General features: G+C 35.3%; 3 protein-coding genes across 4 annotated transcripts; 2 read left to right on the top strand and 1 right to left on the bottom strand.

Annotated features, from left to right (window-relative positions):
• Positions 1-80: 80 nt before the first annotated feature.
• Positions 81-3,480, bottom strand: LOC111441042. Its single transcript, XM_023077937.1, has 6 exons — positions 2,751-3,480; positions 2,394-2,611; positions 2,047-2,323; positions 1,877-1,962; positions 1,711-1,802; positions 81-780 (listed from the first exon to the last, which is right to left on the bottom strand). Exons 1-6 carry the CDS (start codon positions 3,006-3,008, stop codon positions 539-541), a joined length of 1,173 nt encoding a protein of 390 aa, XP_022933705.1. The 5' UTR covers positions 3,009-3,480; the 3' UTR covers positions 81-538.
• A 1,011-nt stretch (positions 3,481-4,491) lies between these two features.
• On the top strand, positions 4,492-7,801 carry LOC111441151 (LEAF RUST 10 DISEASE-RESISTANCE LOCUS RECEPTOR-LIKE PROTEIN KINASE-like 1.2). The gene is made up of 4 exons (XM_023078096.1): positions 4,492-6,086; positions 6,211-6,246; positions 6,340-6,621; positions 6,693-7,801. The coding sequence occupies exons 1-4, from the start codon at positions 5,432-5,434 to the stop codon at positions 7,631-7,633; spliced, it is 1,914 nt and encodes a 637-aa protein (XP_022933864.1). The 5' UTR covers positions 4,492-5,431; the 3' UTR covers positions 7,634-7,801.
• A 7,719-nt stretch (positions 7,802-15,520) lies between these two features.
• On the top strand, positions 15,521-25,152 carry LOC111436986 (zinc finger protein BRUTUS-like). 2 transcript variants are annotated; one of them, XM_023074811.1, is made up of 14 exons: positions 15,521-15,832; positions 16,990-17,199; positions 17,649-17,843; positions 17,921-18,288; positions 18,618-18,846; positions 19,025-19,193; positions 19,333-20,580; positions 20,684-20,855; positions 20,985-21,206; positions 21,278-21,415; positions 22,508-22,742; positions 22,859-22,918; positions 24,097-24,168; positions 24,640-25,152. In XM_023074811.1, exons 1-14 carry the CDS (start codon positions 15,521-15,523, stop codon positions 24,778-24,780), a joined length of 3,771 nt encoding a protein of 1,256 aa, XP_022930579.1. In that variant the 3' UTR covers positions 24,781-25,152. The 2 variants fall into 2 exon arrangements, with proteins under 2 accessions (XP_022930579.1, XP_022930587.1); XM_023074819.1 differs by lacking the exon at positions 15,521-15,832 and adding an exon at positions 15,842-16,023.
• The last annotated feature ends 572 nt before the right edge of the window (positions 25,153-25,724 follow it).

Here is a 25,724-nt window from a genome sequence, read left to right as displayed (position 1 = left end):
TGCAATTTCAACCAATATTGGTTGAGGAATATGATTCCATATATCTCATCTATAAAATGCTATAAAGATAACATCCAGAATTCTGTCTAATCTTGTTCATCTATACTTGTTTGAAGACAGTTCACATCAAAACATACGTAATATGCACACAAATTGTGCTTCTTGACATAAACTTGGACAAGAAGACTAAAAAAGAGAGTGACTTCTCACAAGTTTCCAGGACAAAATGTAAAATGATAGACAAACCTTGTATTTGATTGCCACAAGTTCCCACATCGCTTTTGCCCTTCAAATTCTACTTCACATGAACTCTGTCTGTTCTGCTGCTATTCCTCCATTTCAGACATGTTTTTTTTCTTCTTTTTTGTTAACTGCCTCTATGAAATGTATTCCCAGGAAGAACAAACCAGCCAAAATCAAAATGTAGCACTACTGGTATTGAGTGCAGGTCTGGTCGTCGATAAAGGCACGGATTCGTTCTTTTGGTAGTTTTGACTGGACGGTGTGGAAGTAGAGACATCTTTTGAGTCATCTCTTGTCATCTCCAGTATGTCCCATGTGATGCAAAGAACTGAAAATCGGGTTGATTGACCTGAAGGTGCTTCAGCCATTTGTCTGCTGCCTGCATCAGGGAGCTTGCCATTTGATGCTCGTTGACACCATTTTGCGCCCAAATTGAGCCTTTGAGCTTGTAAGAAGCCATTCCAAAAACAGGCAAGGACATCTTTGGGGTACCATCAACGTCATTTGAATATATCAGTGCCTGGCCATGCACATTCCCTGTGAAGCAAATAGAACGATCACCACTTGCAGAGAACAAGCCAAACAAACAATCTAGTGATTTTGTAGGGGCTAGAATCACTTTTTTCATGCTCTAAATCACCTCGAAAACATGTCAATTTAATGTTTGATTTTACACTTTTAACGATAACAACACTTATGAGTATGAGATGTTGGAAGAACTCTGGCTATGATTGCTTGTTCTAATTCATCTATAGGTAGGCTCAGTAGAAGTTAATATGTTTATTCAGTCGACAAAACAAGTGAATAGATGTAACATCATAAATCCACCGCTAGCAGATATTGTCCGCTTTGGCACGTTACGTATCACTGTCAGCCTCACGGTTTTTAAAACGCGTATACTAGGGAAAGATTTCCACGCCCTTATAAGAAATGTTTCATTCCTCTCTCCACCCAATGTGGGATCTCATAATCCACCCCCCTTGGGAGGCCCAACGTCTTCGTTGGTATACCGTCCGGTGTCTGGCTCTGATACCATTTGTAACAGCCCAAACCCACCACTAGAAGATATTTGTCCGCTTTGGCCTGTTACATATCCCCGTCAGCCTCACGGTTTTAAAACGCATCTACTAGGGAGATGTTTTCACACCCTTATAAAGAACTTTTCATTCAATCCAACCCCCGTAGGGCCCAGCGTCCTCGCTGGCACACCACCCAGTATCTTGCTCTGATACCATTTATAACAACTCAAGCCCACCGCTAGCAGATATTGTCTACTTTGACCCGTTACGTATCGCCAGCAACCTCACAATTTTAAGATGCATATACTAGGGAGAGGTTTCTACGCTCTCGTAAAAAATGTTTCGTTCCCCTCTCCAACCAATGTAGGGAGCTTAGAAAGCATGCATCTTGAAGATTACTGAGAAAACTACAGGCCAAACCAGAAGAAACTAAGAAGTGCCATATTACCTCTAATGGGTGTGGAAAGGGAATGATATGTCAAAAAGCAAGCATCCAAATCTTTTAATGTCGGACCAGTGGGTATACGGTATATCGGGTACCTACAATTCCAGCGGATGAAATGAACAGCATGTTCTAGAAAGCCATTAATAACATGGATTCAGCAGATAATTACCAAGCTACAGAGACCCAACTGGCTGCCTGTATATCACAACTTCTTAGAGTTTTCAGACCAGGATATTGATAGGCAAGATCAATTATCTGTCATAACACAAACAATACCAGTAAACTATTACGGCTCTCAAAATACAACCAAATGAACTAATAATAAACCAGCTAGCTAACCTTATCAGCCAGTGGTACACGTTGATAAGGAGGATCTAGCTCAAGAAACTGAAACAGCAAGACACTCCGAGGATCATCACTTGAAACCCCTTCTTTTATCATGCTATGTTCATCACTTAAAGATGTCTTTCTCATTTTAAGTGTGTTTTCACAAGCTAAACGGTGATGAACCCACTGTTCTTTAGTAAAGTTGCAGCTGTTTCCAAATTCATATTCAGTGCTTCCATCGCTGCTTGTATCTCTAGAAGAGTCAAGATCACTGTCCTCACTACCCACCCTACCAATATAAAGAACCATTAATTCATGATCTCTTATACTGTTGATTTCAAGCAGAAGAATTCAAGTACCTGGACTTAGAATCTGATCCAATTGGAGCAGGTTGGCCATATATTTGGATACCAGACAAATATGGAACATAGTATTGAACAACGGAGTCACCTCCATTAAGTACTAAAGGAACTCCTGCACCGTAAGCACTCCACTCCTTGAAAGACTCCCACAGATCATTCAGAATGAAATAAGGTTGAAAACCAAAACCACGAGGCAACCAACCCCTCATACTTGTCTGAAAAAGACAAAAACATGAGCAACCCATTAAAGGGCTAAAAGAAACCAAATTAAGGGTATGATCCTAATTTGGATATTAACTCAAAATTTATGAGCAACCCATTACGTAATAAACTTCCTTTGATTCAAACATTCACCTCAGAGAAGAACTGCGCAGGAACTGAAGGCCTTGTGGCATCCAAGAATCTCTCCAAGTTGCTTTTAGGCTGAAAAATTAATGGGTTAGAAGTGTTTATAGTAGAAGCCACAAGTTTAGTGGATGGGGTCTCAGTTTCATCGGTCTTGGTAGCTCTCCTTGATGGGTTTTGCTGATTATAGTTCTTCCGTGCCCTAACCGGAATATAAAACCGATCTTCACCTTTGATTCCCCCAAACTGCAACGCAGTTCCCAACATTTTGTATATCTAAACAGAGGAAATTACAGAGAGATTATAATGGGGAGCCCCCAAAGTTGTGTACCTTTTTATTGGAAATAAGAATTTTGAATACAAAAAGACGAAAAGAAAAAGAAAGTATGGAATTCTTTGAAGTTCCCCCAAGTAGAACAACAGCGATGAAATGTAGTTTAAAAGAAAAAGAGATTCAGATTCTTTAAACTCTGCTTTGTTCTTGCAAATAAAAATACAAAAAAGATTCGAAATCTTGTCTTGAGAACACTGAATTCGATGTTCGCAAAACCAAAAGAGAAATGAAAATCGATTCAAAAACTCTGTGGGAAAGATTAGAATAATGCACGCAATGAATGACTCAAATGCGTTTTGTGTGAATTAAGAAACCAGGGGAGAAGGAAAGTGCAGAAAGAGAGAGAGAGAGAGAGAGAGAGAGAGAGAGAGAGAGAGACAGAGAGACAGAGACAGAGAGACAGAGAGAGAGGAAGAAGCTTGAAGCTTGAAGCAGAGAGTGTGTCATACAAGAAGAAGATGACATAATAATGATATACCAAAAATTAAGAAATTCTGTTTATTTAATTATATAAAACTCTGTGGGTCCTTTTCTTAGAAATTTTACCTCCTTGGGCCAATTTCGAAATTAATGAATAATTTTGGGGTAAGGACGTAATTTTCGGACACGTGGAATCCACAAGCGGTGAGACACGTGTAAGTTGTCCAGAAAATTTCAGTTTTTTAAAAATCTACTTGGATAATATTTTAAGCCCAGTCAGCATTCACTTTAGCACTATCATCAAGCCACGTAAGCAATTTCATGATGAAAACAAGTCTGAATTTTGATTTTCGGGTGTTGTTAAAATTAAATAATAAATAATGTAATGAGTTCTTTAGATGGAAGGGTTGGAATAATGGTGTGTGAGATGATGAGATGGAAGAGTCAAAATCAAGTGGGGGCCCATAAAGTGATTAGAAATGGAATCGGAGGCCCAATATGGAAAAGGAGTGGGCCCAATAATACCTGTGATTGGAGATGGGACATTATTATTATTATTTTATTTTCCTCGTTTCGTTGAGCATCATCCAATTTATTGCATATTCTTCGGTCGCTACCTACTTTACCACCATTCCCCGTTGCTCTCGTTGGCCCATCAATCACATCCTCACCCGCTTCCCACTGGGCTGGACGCTGCACATATTGGGCCGGACTGCATCCAAAATTCCCATTGGGCCGTTGCTTTCATTGGCCCATCAATCACATCCTTTCCCGCTTCCAATTGGGCCGGACTGCATCCAAAATTTGGGCCTAGCATTAATAAAGTCCGAATGGAAACATAGTCCAATAACGCATGAATTTCGTGGAGCGATCCGAAGACTATTTCCCGCGTCTTCCTAGTCGTAGCCTTTGGCCGCCATAGACACGAAGCTTCACCGTCTGTCTCTCTCTCTCTAAATACCCTCTGCTCTGTTCTCTTCTCTCTTTCACAGCTCCTAAACTAAGAAATGAAGATCTTTCTCCTGCCGACTCACTTTCAGACCGCCACCGCACTTTTCACCATCGCCGCCGCCTTCCTCCTCCTATTTCCGCCGTGTCTCGGCGAACACGATAGCAATGACGAATGCCGAGAGCCCTACTCGACGCCATCGTGTGTTCATCCCTCTCCGCCTGCGTCTGGTAAGACATCTCTCCGCCGGAACTTTTCATTGCCCAGTTTTATCTTCTTTTTAGTTTTTTGAAACTTTGGCCACGTGGCTTGGAAGAAGTCAAAACTCTTGTATGAACAGCGCGTGTGGAACTGTGAAATTTGGTGAGTCAAATTTCGTACACAAAAAAGGTAGCTCATTTTGGTAGTGCTTTTCTTGTTGCGTTGACCCAGTCAAAGTTTGACCTCTACAATTCTTTCTATATATAGAGGATTAAACTGCGAGGGAAGGTAATACTTGGTTGGATCAGTATAAAAATAAAAATAAAAATAAAAATAAAAATAAAAATGTAGAAAAATAGCTAGTGGGGGACAGAGTAGGTAATTATGTATAATTAAAGACTTGTGTGTACCTGACCTCTTCCTCTCTGCTTCAACTAATCAAACCTTCCCACTTGAAAACCATGGCAATCTACACTGACAATCACAATTTTGTCCCTGTCTTGTCCATTTCTCTTGTTTGTCAAAAAAGCTCTTCCACTCGATCACCCCATCTTATTCAGCCCTTTGATCGTGTTTGTTGAAGAACTGGTGGAGTTTCCCACAAGTTTTTGTTTTTTATTTTTAATATCCACTCTGTTTGACAAATGCATTGGATTCAAGAACAATTTCAAAGATTGCCCAACAAACTCTTTTGAGAAATTTCTTCGATAGCAATGTGTTTTCTTCCCTCTCATTCCCATTTCTCTATACAATTTTCCTCTTCTTCGTTCTTCTCACCTTCCTCCCATGGCATCCAAGCTCCAAATCCTCTTCAAACCAACTCTGTTTTGCTTCTTAACATTCATCTTCTCGACCTCAGCTGTGCCGGATCATAAGCTCAACCCCTGTCCGCCTAAAAGCTGTGGATATGGTCCAAATATAAGTTACCCCTTTTGGATAGATGGCGTGCACGAACCTTCCTGCGGAGACCCGGATTTCAAAATCAAATGCAATGAATATCAGTACCCAGTTCTTGAAATTTCCGATGAAGATTTTATCATCCAAAACATTTTCCCCCAAAACCATTCGTTTCTTTTGGCCAGTGCTGCAGCTTACGAGCAACCTTCATGCCCCTCGCATAATATTAGCCTCCATGGAAAACCCTTTTATTTCACTTCGGATACTGAAGATTTGTTCTTCTTTTATGATTGCCCATCAAAGCCTGGGGGTTACATCTTTGAACTGAATTGTAATTCCGATGAAACCCACTTCTCTTTTGCGATTTTCCACAAGGGTCTTGTGGAGTTGGAGAAATCTCGCTTGCAGTCTTGCCAGTCTATGATTCTTGTTCCTATCCGCAAGAACTCGATGGCTAGAGATGATTTGGGGAAATTGGGTTACGTTGACATTTTGAAAATGGGTTTTGTTCTGAATTGGAACTGCAACGATTGTAAGCGAAGTGGTGGGTTTTGTACATTTCAAAACAATCTGTTTATGCGTTTTTTGTGGCGATTATGAACTGATGAAACCGATGAACATATGATGGCAATGTTTGTATAATGTTTTCTCTTTGTTTAATGTTGCAGGAAATGGCAACGCAAGGAGAAACAACATTATCATTGGTAACACATGAACCCGCTCTGTTTTTACTCCTCTGTTCATACATTTCCCTCTCCTACAAATGATTAAAAACTCCATTGTTTTCATTCATCCAGGTACGTGCATTGGCTTTGGAGCCTTGCTTTTGTGTATAATTGTTCTATGCATCTGCTACCGACGACGCCAGCTCCGTCGTAAACGTTCTCACGCCGCCGTACCGTATGCACAACGGAGCATTCCCTTGAATCCGTCAAATCCCCATTCTGTGGAAGAGCTTGAGAAGGGAGATTCATACTTGGGCGTTCATCTTTTCTCTTATAAAGAACTTGAAGAAGCCACCAACCATTTTGACTCCAATAAAGAGCTTGGAGATGGAGGCTTTGGCACGGTTTATTATGGTAAGAGATTTTATTTGAGTTCAATCATGAGTTAGTGATTGTTTGATTGATCTTTTCATGTATCTGTTTAGGCTTACTCAAAGATGGGCGTGCCGTTGCTGTCAAAAGGTTGTTTGAAAGCAATTTCAGGAGAGTTGAGCAGTTCATGAATGAGGTGGAGATCCTAGCCCGCCTGCGCCATCGTAACCTCGTTTCGCTTTACGGTTGCACCTCACGGAACAGCCGTGAGCTTCTGCTTGTGTATGAATACGTCTCGAATGGCACGGTGGCCGATAATCTCCATGGAAAGCTAGCAAAGCCTGGAAAGCTTCCATGGTCTACAAGAATGAAGATTGCTATAGAGACTGCAAGTGCTTTGGTGTATCTCCATGCTTCTGAAATCATCCACCGTGATGTCAAAACCAACAACATTCTCCTTGACAACAACTTTTGTGTTAAAGTAGCCGATTTCGGTTTGTCCCGTCTCTTCCCGCTCGATGTCACGCATGTCTCAACCGCTCCACAAGGCACTCCTGGCTATGTCGATCCGGAGTACCATCAGTGTTACCAACTCTCTGATAAAAGCGATGTCTTTAGCTTCGGTGTGGTACTAGTTGAACTCATATCCTCAATGCCTGCTGTTGACATCACAAGGCACAGACAAGAGATCAATCTATTCAACATGGCTATCAAAAAAATCCAAAGCCACGCGTTGAATGAACTCGTCGACCCTTCACTCGGTTTCGAAACGGACTACAAGATCCAAAACATGATCACCGGAGTAGCTGAGTTGGCATTTCGATGCCTACAGAGCATGAAAGATGAGAGGCCAACAATGATGGAAGTTCTTGACACTCTGAACATCATACAGAAACAGAACGCCGAGAAAGGGAATGATCGCGATACCGACATTTCTGCTAAGGACGACGCCGTGCTACTGAAGAATGGCTATGGATCTTCTCCAAGCTCCCTGTCTGTATCTTGGGTTAGCAGTAACACCTCCACAGCAACGAATGAAACTGTCAGTGCCTAAGCCTCTCTTCCCTCCCTTGCCATGATCAAGTAGCTTGTAATCATATTCCATTTCCATGTCCCTCATCAATCTATTACTCCGATGAACTTCTACATGTTTTCGAGATGTATATGATGTTTAAGAGCACGCGTTTTTTTTGTGTTTATTGAATTGATTCTTCATTCTTTACGTTCGAATTCTTTAGAAGAATGCTATATTTTCATCTAAGTTAAATTACAAGTTTATTTCTAAACTTTTGGTACCTTGACTAGTCAACCCAAGTCAACGTTTGGACGGAAGGACTCTAGGAGCGATGGGTTCGGGAGCCCTTGCGCCAGTGTTCGAGCTTGATGGTGGGGTGCATTCGTCAATGAAGTGTGTAGGGCATCACGAGTAGGGGCCGTTCTATCTTCATCTAGAAATGTCAAGTAATTAAAAACATATATTCTTCATGGAATCTCTCAAACTCAAAAAAAATATGAAGTTTTTGTTAGTTTAACGACATATATAGAGGTTGAAAATTTGTTGAGTTATGTATAAATGAAAGTGAAATGTAATTTAGAAATAATTTGTAATTTAGGGAAATTATTTTGGGCTGATTTCCATTATACGTATTGGGCCTCTTGAGCGTAGTTATGGGCTTTCATGGCCTTGAATTGGGCTGGGCCGCTTCAATTGGGTCTGTATAGGTTTAAATTAGAGTTGGACCACGTGTGGGGGGAACGTCAACTCTAATCTTATCAACGGGCAAAGTCAAATTCATTACATTTCAAAAACAACATAATTGTATTTCATAAATTTCTCTAAATCTTATCAAGAACATAAATGATTTCACATTAATCACATATATCTTGTGCATTACATGGGAGAATAAATAAATGGTACCACGGTTGAAAATGATTTTTAAGAGCGATATTTTGCTCGTCACAATAAACCTTTATGTATTATGGCAATAATATGTATATTTGTTCACTTTAGTCATAAGTTTTTATGATTTTGATCTCAATTTCGAATAAAAAGTCTCAAGCCCACGAAAAAGTTGGTTCACCACGTGACTACATCGTTAAGGCTCACACATTGTCCACTTTAATCATAAAATGTCTTCTTTTTATTTATTTATTTATTTATTTATTGTGTAGCTAAACAATCACGAGACAAGAGTCCTCCTTCTCCCTTGAAGGGAACGTGTGTAACATCCTAGCTAAAGCACTTAGTGTGTTGTACGCCTAAGAGGGCAGCTCAAGGGCATAGTGAAAGAATCTCAGCAAGAAGTTGGACTAGTGGCTTTGCACATTCCATCCTTCGGCTCTTTGGCTCTCGATCGAGCAATTTCATTGCCTTCACTCAACCAACTGGCTACCAATCCAGTATGGGATTGACTCGGATTTAGATTTGAAAACTACTTTTTATGTATATATAAAGTCATGTCAAATACATACACTCATAAACTTAATATCAAAATTGTGTGAATGCTTGTAGGTGGCGACGTGGATATCGAATATGATGATGATATGGTGTTGTTTTTTTGTGAAGAGACTATGCAGCATAAACTGGCACAGATGTGGGTAGGTAAATGCTTGGTGAAGCGGATTTCCAAATTCCACCTTTAATTTGTAGTGCTAGTGGAGGTTGCTCGAACACACAAATATCATCCTTACAGCCCTTACTCCATAAATCAAATCCAATATACATTGGTTGGTGTGTTCATTTAGTTGAGTAGACTAAGGTCAACGGATATGAACTGCTCTAGATTCTCCAAGTCTTGCAACTTACTTGCTAAAACATCTATTTTGAGCCAAAACATCAAAGATTTGACTAAAAAGATGGCAAGAATGGTTGGATTATTCAACTTTTAGACTAGATTTAAGCTAAAGTTATCAGTCAATTGGTTTGAAAAGGGGCAGAGGAAATAATAAGGTGGGGAGTGGTGGTGGTACCCATGTCTATTGGCCATGATACCTTAGAAATGGAAGATGAATCTAATGGCAATACCTGGATGTGGATAAGAAAGATGATAATCATCAACCATTTTGGTCGGCAACAAAGATGATAATGTCGTTTTCATAGTCGCCTTCGTATACTTGCTCCTCAATTATCGTTCTTTCTCAAGATACGGCTACTGTTTGTTCTTTTATAACATTTCTCTCTACTCATTTACAAAGGTTACATTTTTTGTCGATACATATTAACTATGTATGTTGATACATAAGTCTTGACAAAGGGAACACGTCTCATCTACACGTGATTCAATAGTGGTCTTTTAGTTTGAGGAGAAAGAGGTGATTTATTGTTCGGGTCACAAGTATAGTAAATTTAAAAGTTCGAAAATTCAGTAGAGGATACCTTTAATTTGATTATAATGAGGCATTTACGTGTAGATGACTTAAGGTTTCCTGTCCCCTTTTTTTAACCGAACTAGTCGAGAGACATAGACTTTAACATAAACTAAAATTCTATCGTTCGTTCCTTTAAACTTAAACTTTGAATGTGCTATCAAATCATTAGCACAACAAGAAAAAGGAAGTAATTTTGTTTAAAGTGAGTCAAAAGGGGCAATTCTACCCATTTTTTATTAGGCCAACCAAAGTGTTGATGATAGATGAGTTACCAATTTATATAAAAAAAAAAAAAAAAAAAAAAAAAACACATATGGATAAAGCACATAGAATGTTATATATAGTGCAATCCTACTAGATTCATCAAGCAATTTTGTGACATGCATCTTAATTTAAATTAAGATTGTCTCGTTATTTTATTTGAGGTGACTACACTTATAAAAAAATAAGTAAATAAGGTTAAGAACAACGAACCTTCACAACAATATAACAGTGAACAAAGCATATCACTCTTTCTCTAAAACCCTCAAGAAAGTATTTACAAATTTTTTATTCAATATTTAAGAATTCTATTAACATAATTAGCAGGACATGATATAACATTAATATGATATGATATTGTTTACATTAAGTATAAGCCCTCGTAATTTTATTTTTCATTTTTTCAAAAATAGACGTTGGACTCACCACTACCTCCTATTTGTAGATGTGGATATGCCAACAAATCCCATACCATTTCTCAAGATTTTGTTTTTATTTATAATATCTCAAAAATTTGTTTTTGTATGAACAAATTATTATTATTATTATTTTAGTTCAATAAGCTCGTCGTAGCAAGGACTTGAAAACTTTTTTAGTGCTGGTTGGCGTTTGAGAGATAAAGAACTTCCAACTCAGGAGGAGATTATTATTATTAATATTACTTCCAAAATCATTATAAATTAATTAATACTTAATATTATATTGTTAGTGGATCTATCTAGATTTATTGACTCATTTTTTTTCATAAACATAATCATATAATAGATTATAACTTGATATAAATATATTATTTTATTTTACATGCTTTATGTTATTTTTATATTAAATTGAAAATGTAAAGAATTAATAGAGTATTAAACAATTATATTAAAGATTTTGTCCGAGACATATCTATTATAAAATAAAAAAATGTATTTTAATGGTGTAAAAAGATGATAATTGTATGTTATTGGATGGTTGAGATATTAAAATGAAGTTGAATGGAAAAACCTTATAAGATTAAATAATATAATATGATTATATTAATGTAAATGTGTGGCGTACGAAGGCATAGCACGATCAAGCACCCAATGAGAGCTGAAAAGGAGTTTAAAATAATAATAATAATAAAATTAAACTGGGCCTGCAGGCGGTTAAGCTCGATACAATTGGGCCTTAATTTTTTTTTTTTTTTTAATTTCTGCACCTTTTTTAACAATTTTCACGGCGCTTTTCAAGGCAAAAATAATTATTCAGCCAAGTTTTTGAAATATTTTTGGTAAGAAAATAGAAACAATGACCAGTTATTTAATTGTGAGATGATTTTTTCGGCTGTTTTTACCAATTTAAGAAAATTTATTAGAGAAAAATGAAGATAAAATAAGTATATTTAAGAAAAAAGGATAATTTTGTGTAAAAAAATAGTAATAATAAAATGTATTAGAAGAAATTATGAGGGTGGGATTTGAAAGGGAGAGGGGATAACGTGTAAATGTGAGGCCAAATGAAGGTTGTGGAGGGTTTTCAAGGAACAGAATGAGAAAAAGGGAGAAAATAATAAATAGAGACTTGTGATGGGGCGAGGTGGCCATGTGGCGTACGCATCGTCAGCGCGCGCCCCACGCGCATCCCGTGTGGCGGAGCCTGGGTTCCTATTACCCACCGGTTTCGCCTCCAAACCAACCAACGCCCTTTGAACGCGACTCCATTAATATCCCCTCCCCCGTTTTAACCTACCCCCTCTTTACTTCTTATTTTATTTATTTTTTTATTTTTTTATTTTATTTCATGCGTTTTCATTTGATTGATACAAATAAATATTTAATAAAATCGGAATTATTGGAGTTTTGCCAATAATAACAATAAATAATATATGTTACCGTGTCAGTAAATTTTCCAATCAACTTTAGTATTTATTTATCTTTATTGAATAACCCAATTGATAATACATTTTTATCCCTTACATACTTAAAAATAAATAAATACATATAATACTTATAAAAAATAATACATGCATGCCATCCATTTTCTCTCTTTAGAAGAGAAGACAAGGGGAGGAAGCCAAATCAACTCTGTAATATATATATTTATATTATTCTCCATAATTGACTTTGAAAAGGAGACATAAAAATAAAACGTATGTGTTAAAATTATCAATTAATCCAATGCTAAATGACACTTAAATAGTATTATATATATATATATATATTGTTTTTTAAGTCTTACGTTGTCGGAGAAGCAATTTTCTTTGTTGACTCCTACTTCAATTCTTTATATTTGAATAACTTTATGAGTTGATTTCACAAACTCATGCATCATCACATTCTACTTTTCTTAAATTATATACTTATACACAAATTTTTTAAAACATGTCCAATGAAATCTCTCATTTTTAATTTAATGTGACGTAGGTTTAAAAATTCATTTATCTAATAAATTCATATTTGGTGCGGGTTAAATATTTTAAAATATATTAAATTTGTAAAGAATTAAAGGTTTATTATATTTATATTTTAGATTATGGAGAATATTTTTGGTATCAAGACATAAAATTCTCGTTTATTCATCGAAAATATTCCAATGTAGAATATATTATCTTCGAGTTCAAACAGAACTTTAGCAAGGAACTAACATTAATTTAGGATAATTGGGTAGTGGTATTTTTATAGTTTCATTTCGTTACCTAAGATCTAATTCGATTAATCAAGGACAAATTTGAGTTTAGGAATATTCAGGAATATTCATTCAATACCAAATTTTTGCGCATAAGACAATTTATTTACTAACTTTTAAAATGAAATATTTTACTTTTTAAAATGCTAAGGGTGAAAAAAACTATAAAATTTTAAATATTTTTTATATACATTTTAATCAAGGAGGGACAACTGTCCACTTATTTTTCATTGTTTCTGGTTGTATTTATGCAACACATTTACAAATGTTAATTAAACATAATTTAATTAATTAATGTATTTATTTTAAGTCAAATATGTTAGCTTGTACACTGAGATTGTAGTTTGAAAATTAAAAATGAAATAAAATAAAACTAATTTTATTATTGCAATTTATATTTTACTTTTTATTCTTTAAAAACTAATTTTATCTTTTGTTTGTTCTTCTCATTCAACAAAAAAAAGTAGGAATTAGCTGCCATGGTTAATGTGGACGGAGCAATATACAGAAAAATATGGCCGTATTATTTATTATTAAATAAATAAAACTTAAAATACTTCGTCAAAATTAGAATTGATACATTAAATAGTTAAATAATGTTAAAAATAATCTTTCGTTTTAATTATAATAAGTTTATAAATCATTATAACATAAAAAATCAAAATATTATTAAATTTTAAAATATTTAAATAAAAATTTAATATATTCTATAAATTTAATAGAGTTATGATTTCAAATAGGTTCTAATAGATAGAGAATACATTGGAACCATAAACTGTTATATACAAAAATAAAAAGGTAATTTTTTATTTAAAAATTCGTGACAATTATTATTAATTTTAAAAGTAAATTTCAATACTATAATATTAAATTAAATGTGAAAATATGAAAAGTATAAGAACGAATAAAAATGACTGTTGATATTTATATAATAATAATAATGGTAATAAATAATTGAACAACATTCATTTTGCATCGATGAATTATAGATAGTTTTTTGAAAAATAAAAAAAATATTTTGTTACTCTTTTAAATCTACCTTGTGTGCACTTTAAAATTATAAAAATAAAATAAATAAATCAATTTCCTCTAGATTTTTTTTTTTTTGACATAGACTTGAAATTATTTATTTTTTTAAAACTCATTTTCTAAATATAAGATGAGTATCAAAATATATTTAAAAATGTAAAAAAAATAAAATACAAGGGAGCAAACAAAGTATTTTAAAATAAATGGTCAAAGTCTTCAAAAGCATCTACTCTGATAATTTTTTTTTTTTTTTTTTGACTTAGTTGTAAAATAAAAGTTGATACCAAGAATATGGTTGATTAAGTGAGGCGAGTAAAAATGCATGGATAAGGCCTTATTTCATATATATATTTTTAAAATTTGATTCGCTCAAATTTTATTTACCCACTATATGAATTTTATATTTATCCTTTTTATTCGAATTTTATTTTACATGGTTGTCAATAAAGTTACACAAGTAACTTTATAAAATATAAATTAATTTAGACATAAATCCACATTATCCTTTAAATTAGTAATCATGAATTCCAATCTTGTTTATTCCCCTGCTTCTTTTAATAATGCAAGAGCAAATTGCAATTAGATTGTATTTTTAGCAATTTTTCGACCCTCCAGAATCATTTTTATTCATAATGTCATAATCAAACGGTAAAATTGATGTTTTTGGAAGTTATATTAATCCTTTAAGACAAACATAATAAATGACTAGCATAATTTTAAAAGTTATTTATTAATTCTTTTCTGAAACTTAATTTTAAAAAATAAAATAAAAATTAAACTTATTATTTAAAATTATAAATAAAAACTAGCTTAAATTTAAAATTTCTAGAAAAGTACGGAAAATTTTAGTTAAATTAAGTTTTATTTTCTTTTAAATATTTTGTGTATTATAAAAGGCCAGGGTGTCACTAAATCAGTTTTATTATAGCTATCCTTAAAAGGAAAAAAATATTCTAAATTATTATCGTCTAAATCAAATAAATAAAAAAAGATATACTTTTTCGATCTTTCCAAAATTTTCTTTTGACAAAATTAATACGAATTCTTTGAATAATATATTTGGATTAAAACGAATATCAAATGGGCTATTCATTGAAAAAAAATTATTTATTAAAATTACATTTAAAAAATAATAATTTATTCAGTAATTTTAGGGAGGAGGGAAATGTTGTAGCGTGAATCGTGGAATGATTTTTCACACGAGCCATCACGTGTCAGGCAGTAGTATCACGTGAGCAGAAGGAGGTGACATCAGCGTCCACGGTGGCAACATTTTGATCCACGTTTCACCGAGCCGACTATATAATCCTTTGCAGATAGATGTCTATTCCTATTGAAACCACTGTAAGTGCGTAACCAAGCCAGGTCTAACCTTTCTTCTCCGTTGAATAATACCAAGCAGATAATAAAAAAGATTTAGAGAGAGAAAGTTACATGAAAAAAGCCGAGAGTAATTAAGAGGAGATAGAAACGAAGATCAGTAGGAGAAACGAGGTGAGGGCGAAGAGTTTGGAGCGAGGAAGCTTCGGAAAGGACAAGGACGAGAGAGGATTTGGAGGAAGGAGTGTTGGATAGGTCAGAAATTCAGAGAGACTTCTTGCGAGGGGAGTTTTTAGAGAGAGAGAGAGAGATGGCGACACCGTTGACAGGGCTACAACACCGGGACGGTGGCGGAGGAGTGGCTTTCTTGGCTAATTCTGTAAACAAAATGGATTCCGCCTCGTCTCCGTCGTCGCCAAATGATTGTCTGAGGAGCTCCGAGCCTCAGTCTCCGATTCTTATTTTTCTTTTCTTCCATAAAGCAATTCGCAATGAGCTCGATACGCTTCACCGGCTGGCCATGGCGTTCGCCACCGGCCAGAGAGCCGATATTCGCCCATTATTTGGACGATACCATTTTTTGAGATCGATTTACAAGCACCACTCCAATGCTGAAGACGAGGTAAAAATTTCTGATCCATTTATTTACGGATTTTGCCTGTATATGTCTCGCAAATTTTCTCCTCGTTTGCTTCTCTTTGGAACCTAGCATTATCGATCAACTTCCCTCGAATGTCTGGCTTCTGGTTTCCCCCTTGTCCAATTGATGATTGAGTCGTAGGAGTCGGGACGGAAATGTGGTTACTGAACTCGGTCAGTAATTGAAAATTTCTCAGAATAAGAATTATAATCTACTTGCTTGTATTACACTATGGTACTTTAATCGTTGCTTATGCGTGATGAATTTTTTAACATATGAAAACTGTTCAGTAGAACTCATCTCCTGTCTTCTTTTATGCGGACTCCATTAAAGACGATTCAACCTCGTGAGACAATCTTCTTTAGGAATTACTGGATTCTGATGTCCGATGTGTCCAATCGCGAGCTTAATTTACGTCTCATGGTCGTGTACAGTCTAAGTCTGTCGAGAAAGAAAATGTTATTTGGGAGGAGAGTAAAATTGAAGAAATAATTTAGAGCGTTGTTTTGTCCTTGCTTAATCGTCCATTTGCATTTCGAGTCATCAGATACCTTTTACTATTTTATGGTGTTTATGAGTGGCAATTTACCCCTTTGTTTTGCATCAGTATCCATTTTCAACAACCCAAAAAATTGAAATTGAAAAATGGATCTGGTGTGGCTGGTGTCCTTCAATCAAAGCTGAGCTCTGCTGTTGTTTGTAAGGAAAGATTTCAACTGAATGTGGTTCGGAGGGGATGGTAAGGATACGGAGAATTCAACAATAATGAGCTTGTACATAAAATTAAATATGCAAGGAGCTGTCGGGTATGAACCAGTTGTTGGATTTTTTTTTTATTGGTTGAAATATGAATTTCTAGTGCCTTTTGCTGCTTCCTGCTCGAAAAAGGAGTGAAGCTGTCTTAAAATGGTTCTAATGATCCATGGGATATTATTTTGCAACACTGAGCTTTCTATCCTATATTCTATCAAAATGGCTATAGGATTCAAAATAACATTGCCGTGTGAGAACAGCCAAAAGTTACAGGCATAATCTTGTTTCTCGGAAGGATATTTCAATAATCCTTTTTTCTTCCGCTCTTTTTCTTCCTACTTGCTGCTAGAATTCTTACTTCTGAAAACATAAATTTGGACTTGCAGGTAATCTTTCCTGCACTTGATATTCGTGTGAAGAATGTGGCTCAGACCTATTCCCTTGAGCACAAGGGTGAAAGCAATCTGTTCGATCATCTTTTTGAGCTTCTTAATTCTAATACACAAAATGATGAAAGCTTCCCAAGGGAATTAGCGTCCTGCACTGGTGCCCTAAAGACATCTGTGAGCCAGCACATGGCTAAGGAAGAAGAGCAGGTACTCTTTCACTGCTGTCCATGTCTCCCTAGTATCTTTTGCAAATCTCTGATCACTAATTAGTGCCATCTTACAAATGCAGTGTTTAATTGCAGTCAACATCATAATTCTGTTGAAGAAATACATCAATTTTGCACACTAAAAAAACTGTAGATGCTATTAATATATTCTACTTATAATATCTTACCAGTCCACACTCTTACTGTATGTGTTATAAAAAATCTGAATTTAACATATAGTTTATATGGTATGATTAAATTGGACTGGGTGAGAGATATCTATGTGTCCACCAAAAATTATTTAAATTGGACAGGAAACTACCATGATCTATGATGTGATTTATTAAAAGAGGTGGAATTTGGGTATATTCTTTTGGCTGCATGTCTAGTGATACATATGCACTTTTTCTGATAGATATTCTTTGTATCTTCACTATATTCATTTTCCAGGTATTTCCCTTGCTTATAGAAAAGTTCTCCCTGGAAGAGCAGGCATCTCTCGTTTGGCAGTTCTTCTGCAGTATTCCTGTGTACATGATGGCTCAATTTCTGCCTTGGCTTTCATCATCTATTTCACCCGATGAATTTCAGGATCTACAGAAATGCTTAAACAAGGTGGTCCCCGAGGAAAAGCTTCTCCAACAGGTATAGGTTTTACTTGGGTTCTTTCTTCTAATTTGCCAATTTTATTTATTGACGATTACCGATACTTTTTATGGTAGGTCATATTTACTTGGACGGAAGCGAGAAGTTGTGACTATGCATCAACAAGTTGCTTGGATGATTCTCAAGTTGGATATCATACAGATTCTACTACAAATACATCACATCATCAAATAGAAAATGTAAATTGTGCTTGTGAATCGACCAGCCGTGGGAAAAGAAAATATTTGGAGTCAAGTTCTGATACATCAGATTATGTGGCAACTCATCCGATCAATGAAATACTGTTCTGGCATAATGCCATCAAAAGAGAATTGAATGACATTGCTGAAGAGGCTAGGAAGATACAACTTTCTGGGAACTTTAGTAATCTATCAACTTTTAACGAGAGGTTGCAATTCATTGCAGAAGTTTGCATTTTTCATAGGTATATTATTCTCACTCTTTATTGTACAGATAGTTGGAATATGTCAGAGTGAAAAATTATTGCACAGATTTCATAAAAAGTGCCAAGAGAAAGAAATTGTGGCAAGAGAAGTCAATGTGAAATTATTTTCCATAATTTGGCTGTAGTTTTTGAAAAAAATTCTATCATTAAGAACGTAGTTATACTTCAAAATTTTATATGAGATGCCTTTTAATTTTTTATTGTTATGCATGCATATTTTTATTGCACACAGTTCATATTCATTCAACTATTTTATTGATATTATTCCAACAAAACTTGTATTACTCACCCCTCTTTTCCCATTACAGTATTGCTGAGGACAAGGTAATCTTTCCTGCAGTAGATGGAGAGTTTTCTTTTCTACAGGAACACGCTGAAGAAGAAAGTCAATTCAATGAGTTTAGGAGCCTGATTGAAAAAATTCAAAGTGCAGGGGCTAATTCTACTTCAAGAGCTGAATTTTACGTGAAGTTGTGCTCTCATGCTGATCAAATAATGGATACCATTAAGAGGCACTTTCATAATGAAGAAGTTCAGGTACACCCTTCCTGTTCTTATTGCAATTTTCTTTCTCCAGTATTATACAAACATCAATTTCCAAGAAAGAATATAAGAGTGCCTTTGTAGATGATAAATGTGATACCTTATGAAAATGAATGTATCTTGTATTTTCTGAAAAATGAGTTGAATCTGTATTGATTCCCTTGGTTTTTAGGTTCTTCCACTTGCTAGAAAGCACTTCAGTTTCAAGAGACAACGGGAACTTTTGTATCAAAGCCTGTGCATGATGCCCTTGAAATTGATTGAACGTGTTTTGCCATGGCTGGTAGGATCATTGAAAGAAGATGAAGCTAGAGATCTTCTCGAGAACATGCAGTTGGCAGGTTTGTTGATGTAACTAGTTTTTTTTTGTTCTTTTTAAGAGACAAACTTATGAAATTTGTACTGCAAATGTTTATTTATTTGTTGTTGTTAAGATTAGTATCAGTAGTGGTTCTGATAGCTTATAATTCTTTGAATCAGCTCCAGCTAAAGATACTGCTCTTGTGACTCTCTTTTCTGGTTGGGCTTGCAAGGCCCGTAATAATGGTTCGTGCCTGTCTTCAAGAGCAGTTGGTTGTTGTGCAGTTACAAGGCTCACTGACATTGAAGAAGACATTATTCAATCCTCCTGTTCTTGTACCCTTGCATTGATTGCAAGGGAAGGTCCAAAGTCAGATCCCGAAACTAATGTTACTGTTAAGAGGCCAGCCATACGCAATAATATTCCTATGCCATGCAAAACTTGTGATGGCCATATTGCTTCGGAGACTGTTAATGTCCAGCAACAGTGTTGTAGGGATCAGTCCTGCCGAGTTCCAGCTTTAGGAGTAAACAGCAAGAATCTGGGGTTAAGTTCTATTTTCACATCCAAGTCTATGCGATCCTTATCTCCCAGCTCTTGTGCACCATCTCTCAATTCCAGCCTTTTCTCATGGGAAACAGATTGTGCGTCTTCTGATGTTGGGTCTGCAGGCCGTCCCATTGATACTATTTTTAAATTTCACAAAGCTATACGCAAAGACCTGGAGTATTTAGACGTGGAATCTGGAAAACTTAGTGATTGTGGTGGAACATTTCTCCGGCAATTTATTGGAAGATTTCGCCTTCTATGGGGGTTATATAGAGCTCATAGTAATGCTGAAGATGATATTGTATTTCCTGCGCTGGAATCCAAAGAGGCATTGCATAACGTAAGTCACTCGTATACACTAGATCATAAGCAGGAGGAAAAATTATTTGAGGACATTTCATGTGTTCTCTCTGAGATTTCATTCCTCCATGAAAGTCTGCATGAGGTTTCGTTGGATGAGAACTTTTCTAGGAGTGATGTTGGCTCTGTTAATGTGGCGGGGAAGGATTGTAATAGAAAGTACAATGAGCTTGCTACAAAGCTTCAAGGAATGTGCAAATCTATAAGAGTTACCCTGGATCAGCATATTTTTAGGGAAGAACTTGAACTTTGGCCACTGTTTGGGAAACACTTCTCCGTGGAGGAGCAAGACAAAATAGTTGGTCGTATTATTGGGACCACAGGTGCTGAAGTTCTCCAGTCAATGTTGCCATGGGTAACATCTGCACTTACTCAGGATGAACAGAATACTATGATGGATACATGGAAGCAAGCAACGAAAAACACCATGTTCAATGAATGGCTTAATGAATGTTGGAGAGGGACTGCTTCATCTACTCTAAATGGTGCAACATCGGAAGCTAGTGTTGCTGAAAAAGGTTTGTGGCATATTCTATTGCTCTCACACTTGTGTTAGATGATTCCTCAATTATTCAGCAATGAAGAAAAATGTATATTGCATATCTTTCTCTCTCCTTCCAGATTCTGGGCTTATTGGGAGCTTGGATCAGAATGATCAAATGTTCAAGCCTGGTTGGAAAGATATTTTTCGCATGAACCAAAATGAACTTGAATCAGAAATCAGAAAGGTTTATCAGGACTCGACTCTTGATCCAAGGAGAAAAGCATATCTCGTGCAGAATCTTATGACCAGGTTTGGTTTGATATAGTATTTTAAGATTTTTTTTCAATTCTGTTTTATCTTACTTCGAATTGAATAGTACAAGTTACTGCAAGCCTACGATGAAGGTTAAATTAATTTCTCGCTATTGTTTTGAATTAGTCGCTGGATTGCAGCACAGCAGAAACTACCTCAAGCAAATGTAGAAGACAATTCCAATGGTGAAGATGTAGTGGGACGAACACCATCTTTTCGCTGTACTGAGAAAAAAGTGTTTGGGTGTGAACATTACAAAAGAAACTGCAAGCTTCTTGCTGCTTGCTGTGGAAAGTTGTTTACTTGTCGATTCTGTCATGACAATGTCAGCGATCACTCAATGGACAGGTATCATTTCAGGATTTACATCACATTCAATTTATATTTCCCCCCTCTGATATTTAGTCTTATAATTTTAGGAAAGCAACATCAGAGATGATGTGCATGAACTGTCTAACAATTCAACCGGTTGGGCCAATATGCACAACACCTTCTTGCAATGGATTATCAATGGCAAAATACTATTGCAATATTTGCAAATTTTTTGATGATGAAAGGTACAAATCTGATACTTTATCATTTTGATAAATACGATATATGATATTATAATATCTGTGGCTTGATAAGACCACAAGGGAAGTAATATTCTCAAATGAGATAGCTAGAATAATGCGCCGATAATGTTTTATTAACAATTTTGCACATAACATCAGATGAATTTTTTTCACATCAGATACAAATGATTGCTTTGATTATTAATATTTCATGAAATTTTCCATTCTCAAGATTGGATATAATTTTTATTCCCGTTCATATCTTGACTTGCATGCTGTAAAGGGCTGATAAATGGTGACTGCAAATCAGATTCATGAGTTTACTTTAAAGGGTTGATAAATGGTGACTTTGGCATTAAAGAACTGTTTTACAACAGTTCTTGACAGGGCTGAAAGTAATAGCTTGATAGCCTTCATACATGGCTGACAATAGGCAGTTCTTAGCCGACTGAAATGTTTAGGGATAAAATTCTCAGCTGCTGACATTTATGGATAAATAAAAAGGAGAGACTAATTTCTTCTCCCAGGAGGTTGTCGAGTGAGTCAGTTTTTAACTCACTCGAAATTTAGTGAACAGAATACTAAAAATCTAACTGATAATATGTTCAAGTCTGGTCACAAAATTAGACTGCCTCAGAAAGTTCAAATATAGTAACAAAATGACCAAACAAGCTTAACATATCAGCACCCACACAAAATAGCCAAAGCTCACGACTAACTACAAATCTTCAGAAAGCCAATATGGGTTATTAACTTCATCGTTTGTTCACCTTCAAGGTTCAACTGATTGGAGAATTTTGTTCTTGTGCCTTGCATAATGTTTTTTGTAGCTATCCTATTTCATTGGATTATTCCAATTGTAATGTTTTAACTCATCTGGTTTGTTTACTCTTGCCTTATAGGTTCATTTCATCAATGAAATTCATTTCTTATTTAGCTTTTTTTAAAAGTGTTCTAAAAGAACAGGAATCTAGCTAGATCCTTTTTATTATTATTTTTCTTTCCTTAAGAGTGCGCTGCACTTTTTATGTTAATTATAAACTCCTAATTTCTTGTTTTTTTTTTTTTTGGATAATTGTCACGACTGTGCACCAGGGCTGTGTATCATTGCCCATTTTGTAACTTGTGCCGTGTTGGGAAGGGTCTTGGAATTGATTTCTTCCATTGCATGATTTGCAATTGCTGCCTTGGTATAAAGCTGGAGAACCACAAGTGCCTGGAGAAAAGTTTAGAGACCAATTGTCCCATCTGTTGTGACTTCTTATTTACATCCAGTGCAACAGTCAGACCGCTACCCTGTGGTCATTACATGCATTCAGCATGCTTTCAGGTTTGAATTATTTTCTTACCGGCTTCTGGATAATTTAACTGCTCTGTTTAGTTGGTGTGCTGTTCTGTAAAATGAGTTTAGGACATTGATGTTATATGACATTCTGGTGTTTATAGGCATACACATGCAGCCATTATACCTGTCCTATTTGCAGCAAGTCCTTGGGAGATATGGCGGTAAGGGATTTGCCAATTCTTTTTGTTGATTTATTGTGCTTATTCTGCCTCACATCTTCTTATGTTTAATGTTTTTTTTTCTTGGTGGTGATTTTTTTGGTGGGGAAGGGGGTGGTTTTAATTATTTGATTCCCGTAAATTAATCCCTCAAGAAAATCTTATGAGCTAAATCTTTGAGCTATCAAAAAAGATTGACCAGGAAAATAGATACAAGCAGACAATTTTTGTTCTTATTCTCAGCTTGAACTCACCCTTTCTTTATGATTCAGGACTTTTTTTTTTTTTACTCAGTAGAATACTTGACTATTTTCTTGATTGAATTCTTGTATTTATACAACATTGGACTATGTGGAATAAAAAAGCACAGTATGAATTCTGCTAAGAAAGGCGAACATTACTGGGAAAAAATTTAGGATATACAAGAACGTGAATCAGACAAGGATTCGACAAGGTCAATAATAACCTATTCTTGCCTAGTCTATCTCCTGCTCTCTTCCTCCAAGCTTCCGCTCTTTTTCTTTCCACTCCCTTCAATCCTCTACTGTGTAATTTGTCATAATGACCTAGAATGTATATTTATATAATTAAAATTTTTAATTGCACATTTTGTTTAGTGTAAAAGATAATTGAGAATTTTTTTTCTAATTTTAACTTCAACGCGATTGCATATTTGTTGCTTAAAACTTATAGAAATTATCATTTTATGGTTAAACTTAGTACCACCATATTGTAACTATATTTTTTATGGATGGTTTGTTTACCTATGATTTCAAAACATAAAGAATTTTAAGTAGATTTTGTTGTTTATCATCCTATAAAATTAAATTATATTTTTTATATGAGAAAAACTACTTGACAGTTATAATTTCTTGTTTTTTATAATTTTAAAATAATCATTTAAACATAAATTTTAACAACCTAATGGGCAAGTATATCATGCTTTTGAAGTATTCACTAATGAAACACACCATCGTCATCTTTATATTTAAACTTTGTATGCATTGTACCTTCATCTTTTTTGGTTTGTTTGTGCGTAGGATTTTGAGTAATTCAAATTCTAATGAAGTTTAAATGAATTTCGTTGTCTATGATTTTTTTTTCTTTCTAGAAGGCTATATTTCGGCATATAAAGCAAAATTGAATAAGATTTTTCATATTGTTCTGTAATACGTTCTCAGGTTTATTTCGGCATGCTTGACGCCCTGTTGGCTACTGAGGAGCTGCCAGAAGAGTACAGGGATCGTTGCCAGGTACATTCTAATATTTCTTCTTTGTTTGGTGGTTTGGCTTTTGAGAGAGCTGGGTGGCATTATGATCAATTGTTCTTAGCCGATTATGTAACTGCTGCATCATTGCACGAAAAATAGAACCTCAACTTCTTCCTTCCCCTCGAACATGCAACAACACATACAAAAGAAGAAGTTCATCTTTAACCCTTTTACTTGGCTGAGTAATCCAGTTCTAATTTTGAAATTTTAGTTTCATCAAAGTCAACTATGGACTCAAATAAGTGGTGATATTTAAAACCTTGCATTGATTCAGTTGCTCTTTCTAGGAGATACACGTTTAGGTACTGGGGTTTCTTGAAGCTAGTCGTTGAATTATATCATAAAGATAATACGTTGAACTAATGCAACAATTCTAAAATGTTTAAAAGCTGTGATGTTTATATCATAAATTAAGGTGTTAAAAAAGTAGTCTAATGATGATGTGGAATCCAGGACATATTGTGCAATGACTGTGAGCGGAAAGGCGCATCAAGGTTTCATTGGTTGTATCATAAATGTGGGTATTGTGGATCATACAACACCCGGGTAATCAAGAACGATGCATACGCGGGCTGCCCCTCTTCCAACCAATGAGTGAGAGATTTCTTTCTTTTACGGTGACAAAAAGTAAATACACGCATCTATGGCTTTCATTTGTACATATTATATCAATTCCTCTCCACCAGGAAACTGGTTTTTTGTTACAACATCTAATACACGTTGTGCATATCAGTCTATGTACATGCCTGCCTCTTTGCTGATCCGTTTTATATGGCTTCAAGATTCATCATGCGAACTGTAAATCGAATTTACTTTCAGATGCAATGTTCATAGAACATCATCGATTTACCACTTCAATTATACTATAGATATTCTCTTTATCTTTTTATTGAGTGTTCTTCCCCCTCGTTGCATGCATTGGCATTTCCTTTTTGTTTGGAAATGATATGCTGTTTATTTTCTTCATTTTGGATTCCAAATTGTGTGTATTGATATGATTTGGAGTCCTTGCCTATTGTGTCAATTATCAGGTCCATGTAAGGTTTTGTTAGATTCTGGGTTGAAATGTATTTCCTTCCAGTTGGTCAAGTTTTAAAAGTAACTAGGCACTCAAATTTGTAAAGCGTATTTTTTCGATGCCCTATGTCACAAGTGTCGGAGATTTTGAGGATTTTTCTTGGGAAAGCATAATGTACGTATTTGGTAAAATTATTGAATGGAGCAATATTTTAAGGAAAGACTTGAGGCAAGATTATTGCTATCTTTTAAAAATTATGTTTTTATCATTATTACTTTTTAATATCATTTGTCATTCAATGAAGGTCATATTAGTAATTGGACTCCATTGTATTGGTTTCTTATTCCAATATCTTTTAGGGTAAAGTTATTATATTCCATAGTGTAACACTGTGTTGTGTATATAATTATCTAAGTCAACATGATTATTAGGGTAAAAATTAGAGGATATTATTTACAACTAATCAATTTTCTGATATAATCAAATATCATTAAATACACTTTTTTTTGGGGGGGNGGGG

This window comes from Cucurbita moschata, unplaced genomic scaffold, assembly GCF_002738365.1.
Source record: "Cucurbita moschata cultivar Rifu unplaced genomic scaffold, Cmos_1.0 Cmo_Scf00003, whole genome shotgun sequence".
In the NCBI taxonomy this organism is placed as follows: domain Eukaryota; kingdom Viridiplantae; phylum Streptophyta; class Magnoliopsida; order Cucurbitales; family Cucurbitaceae; genus Cucurbita; species Cucurbita moschata.
The sequence above is the reverse complement of the archived record's forward strand: the minus strand, read 5'-3'. Positions and strand labels throughout refer to the sequence as shown.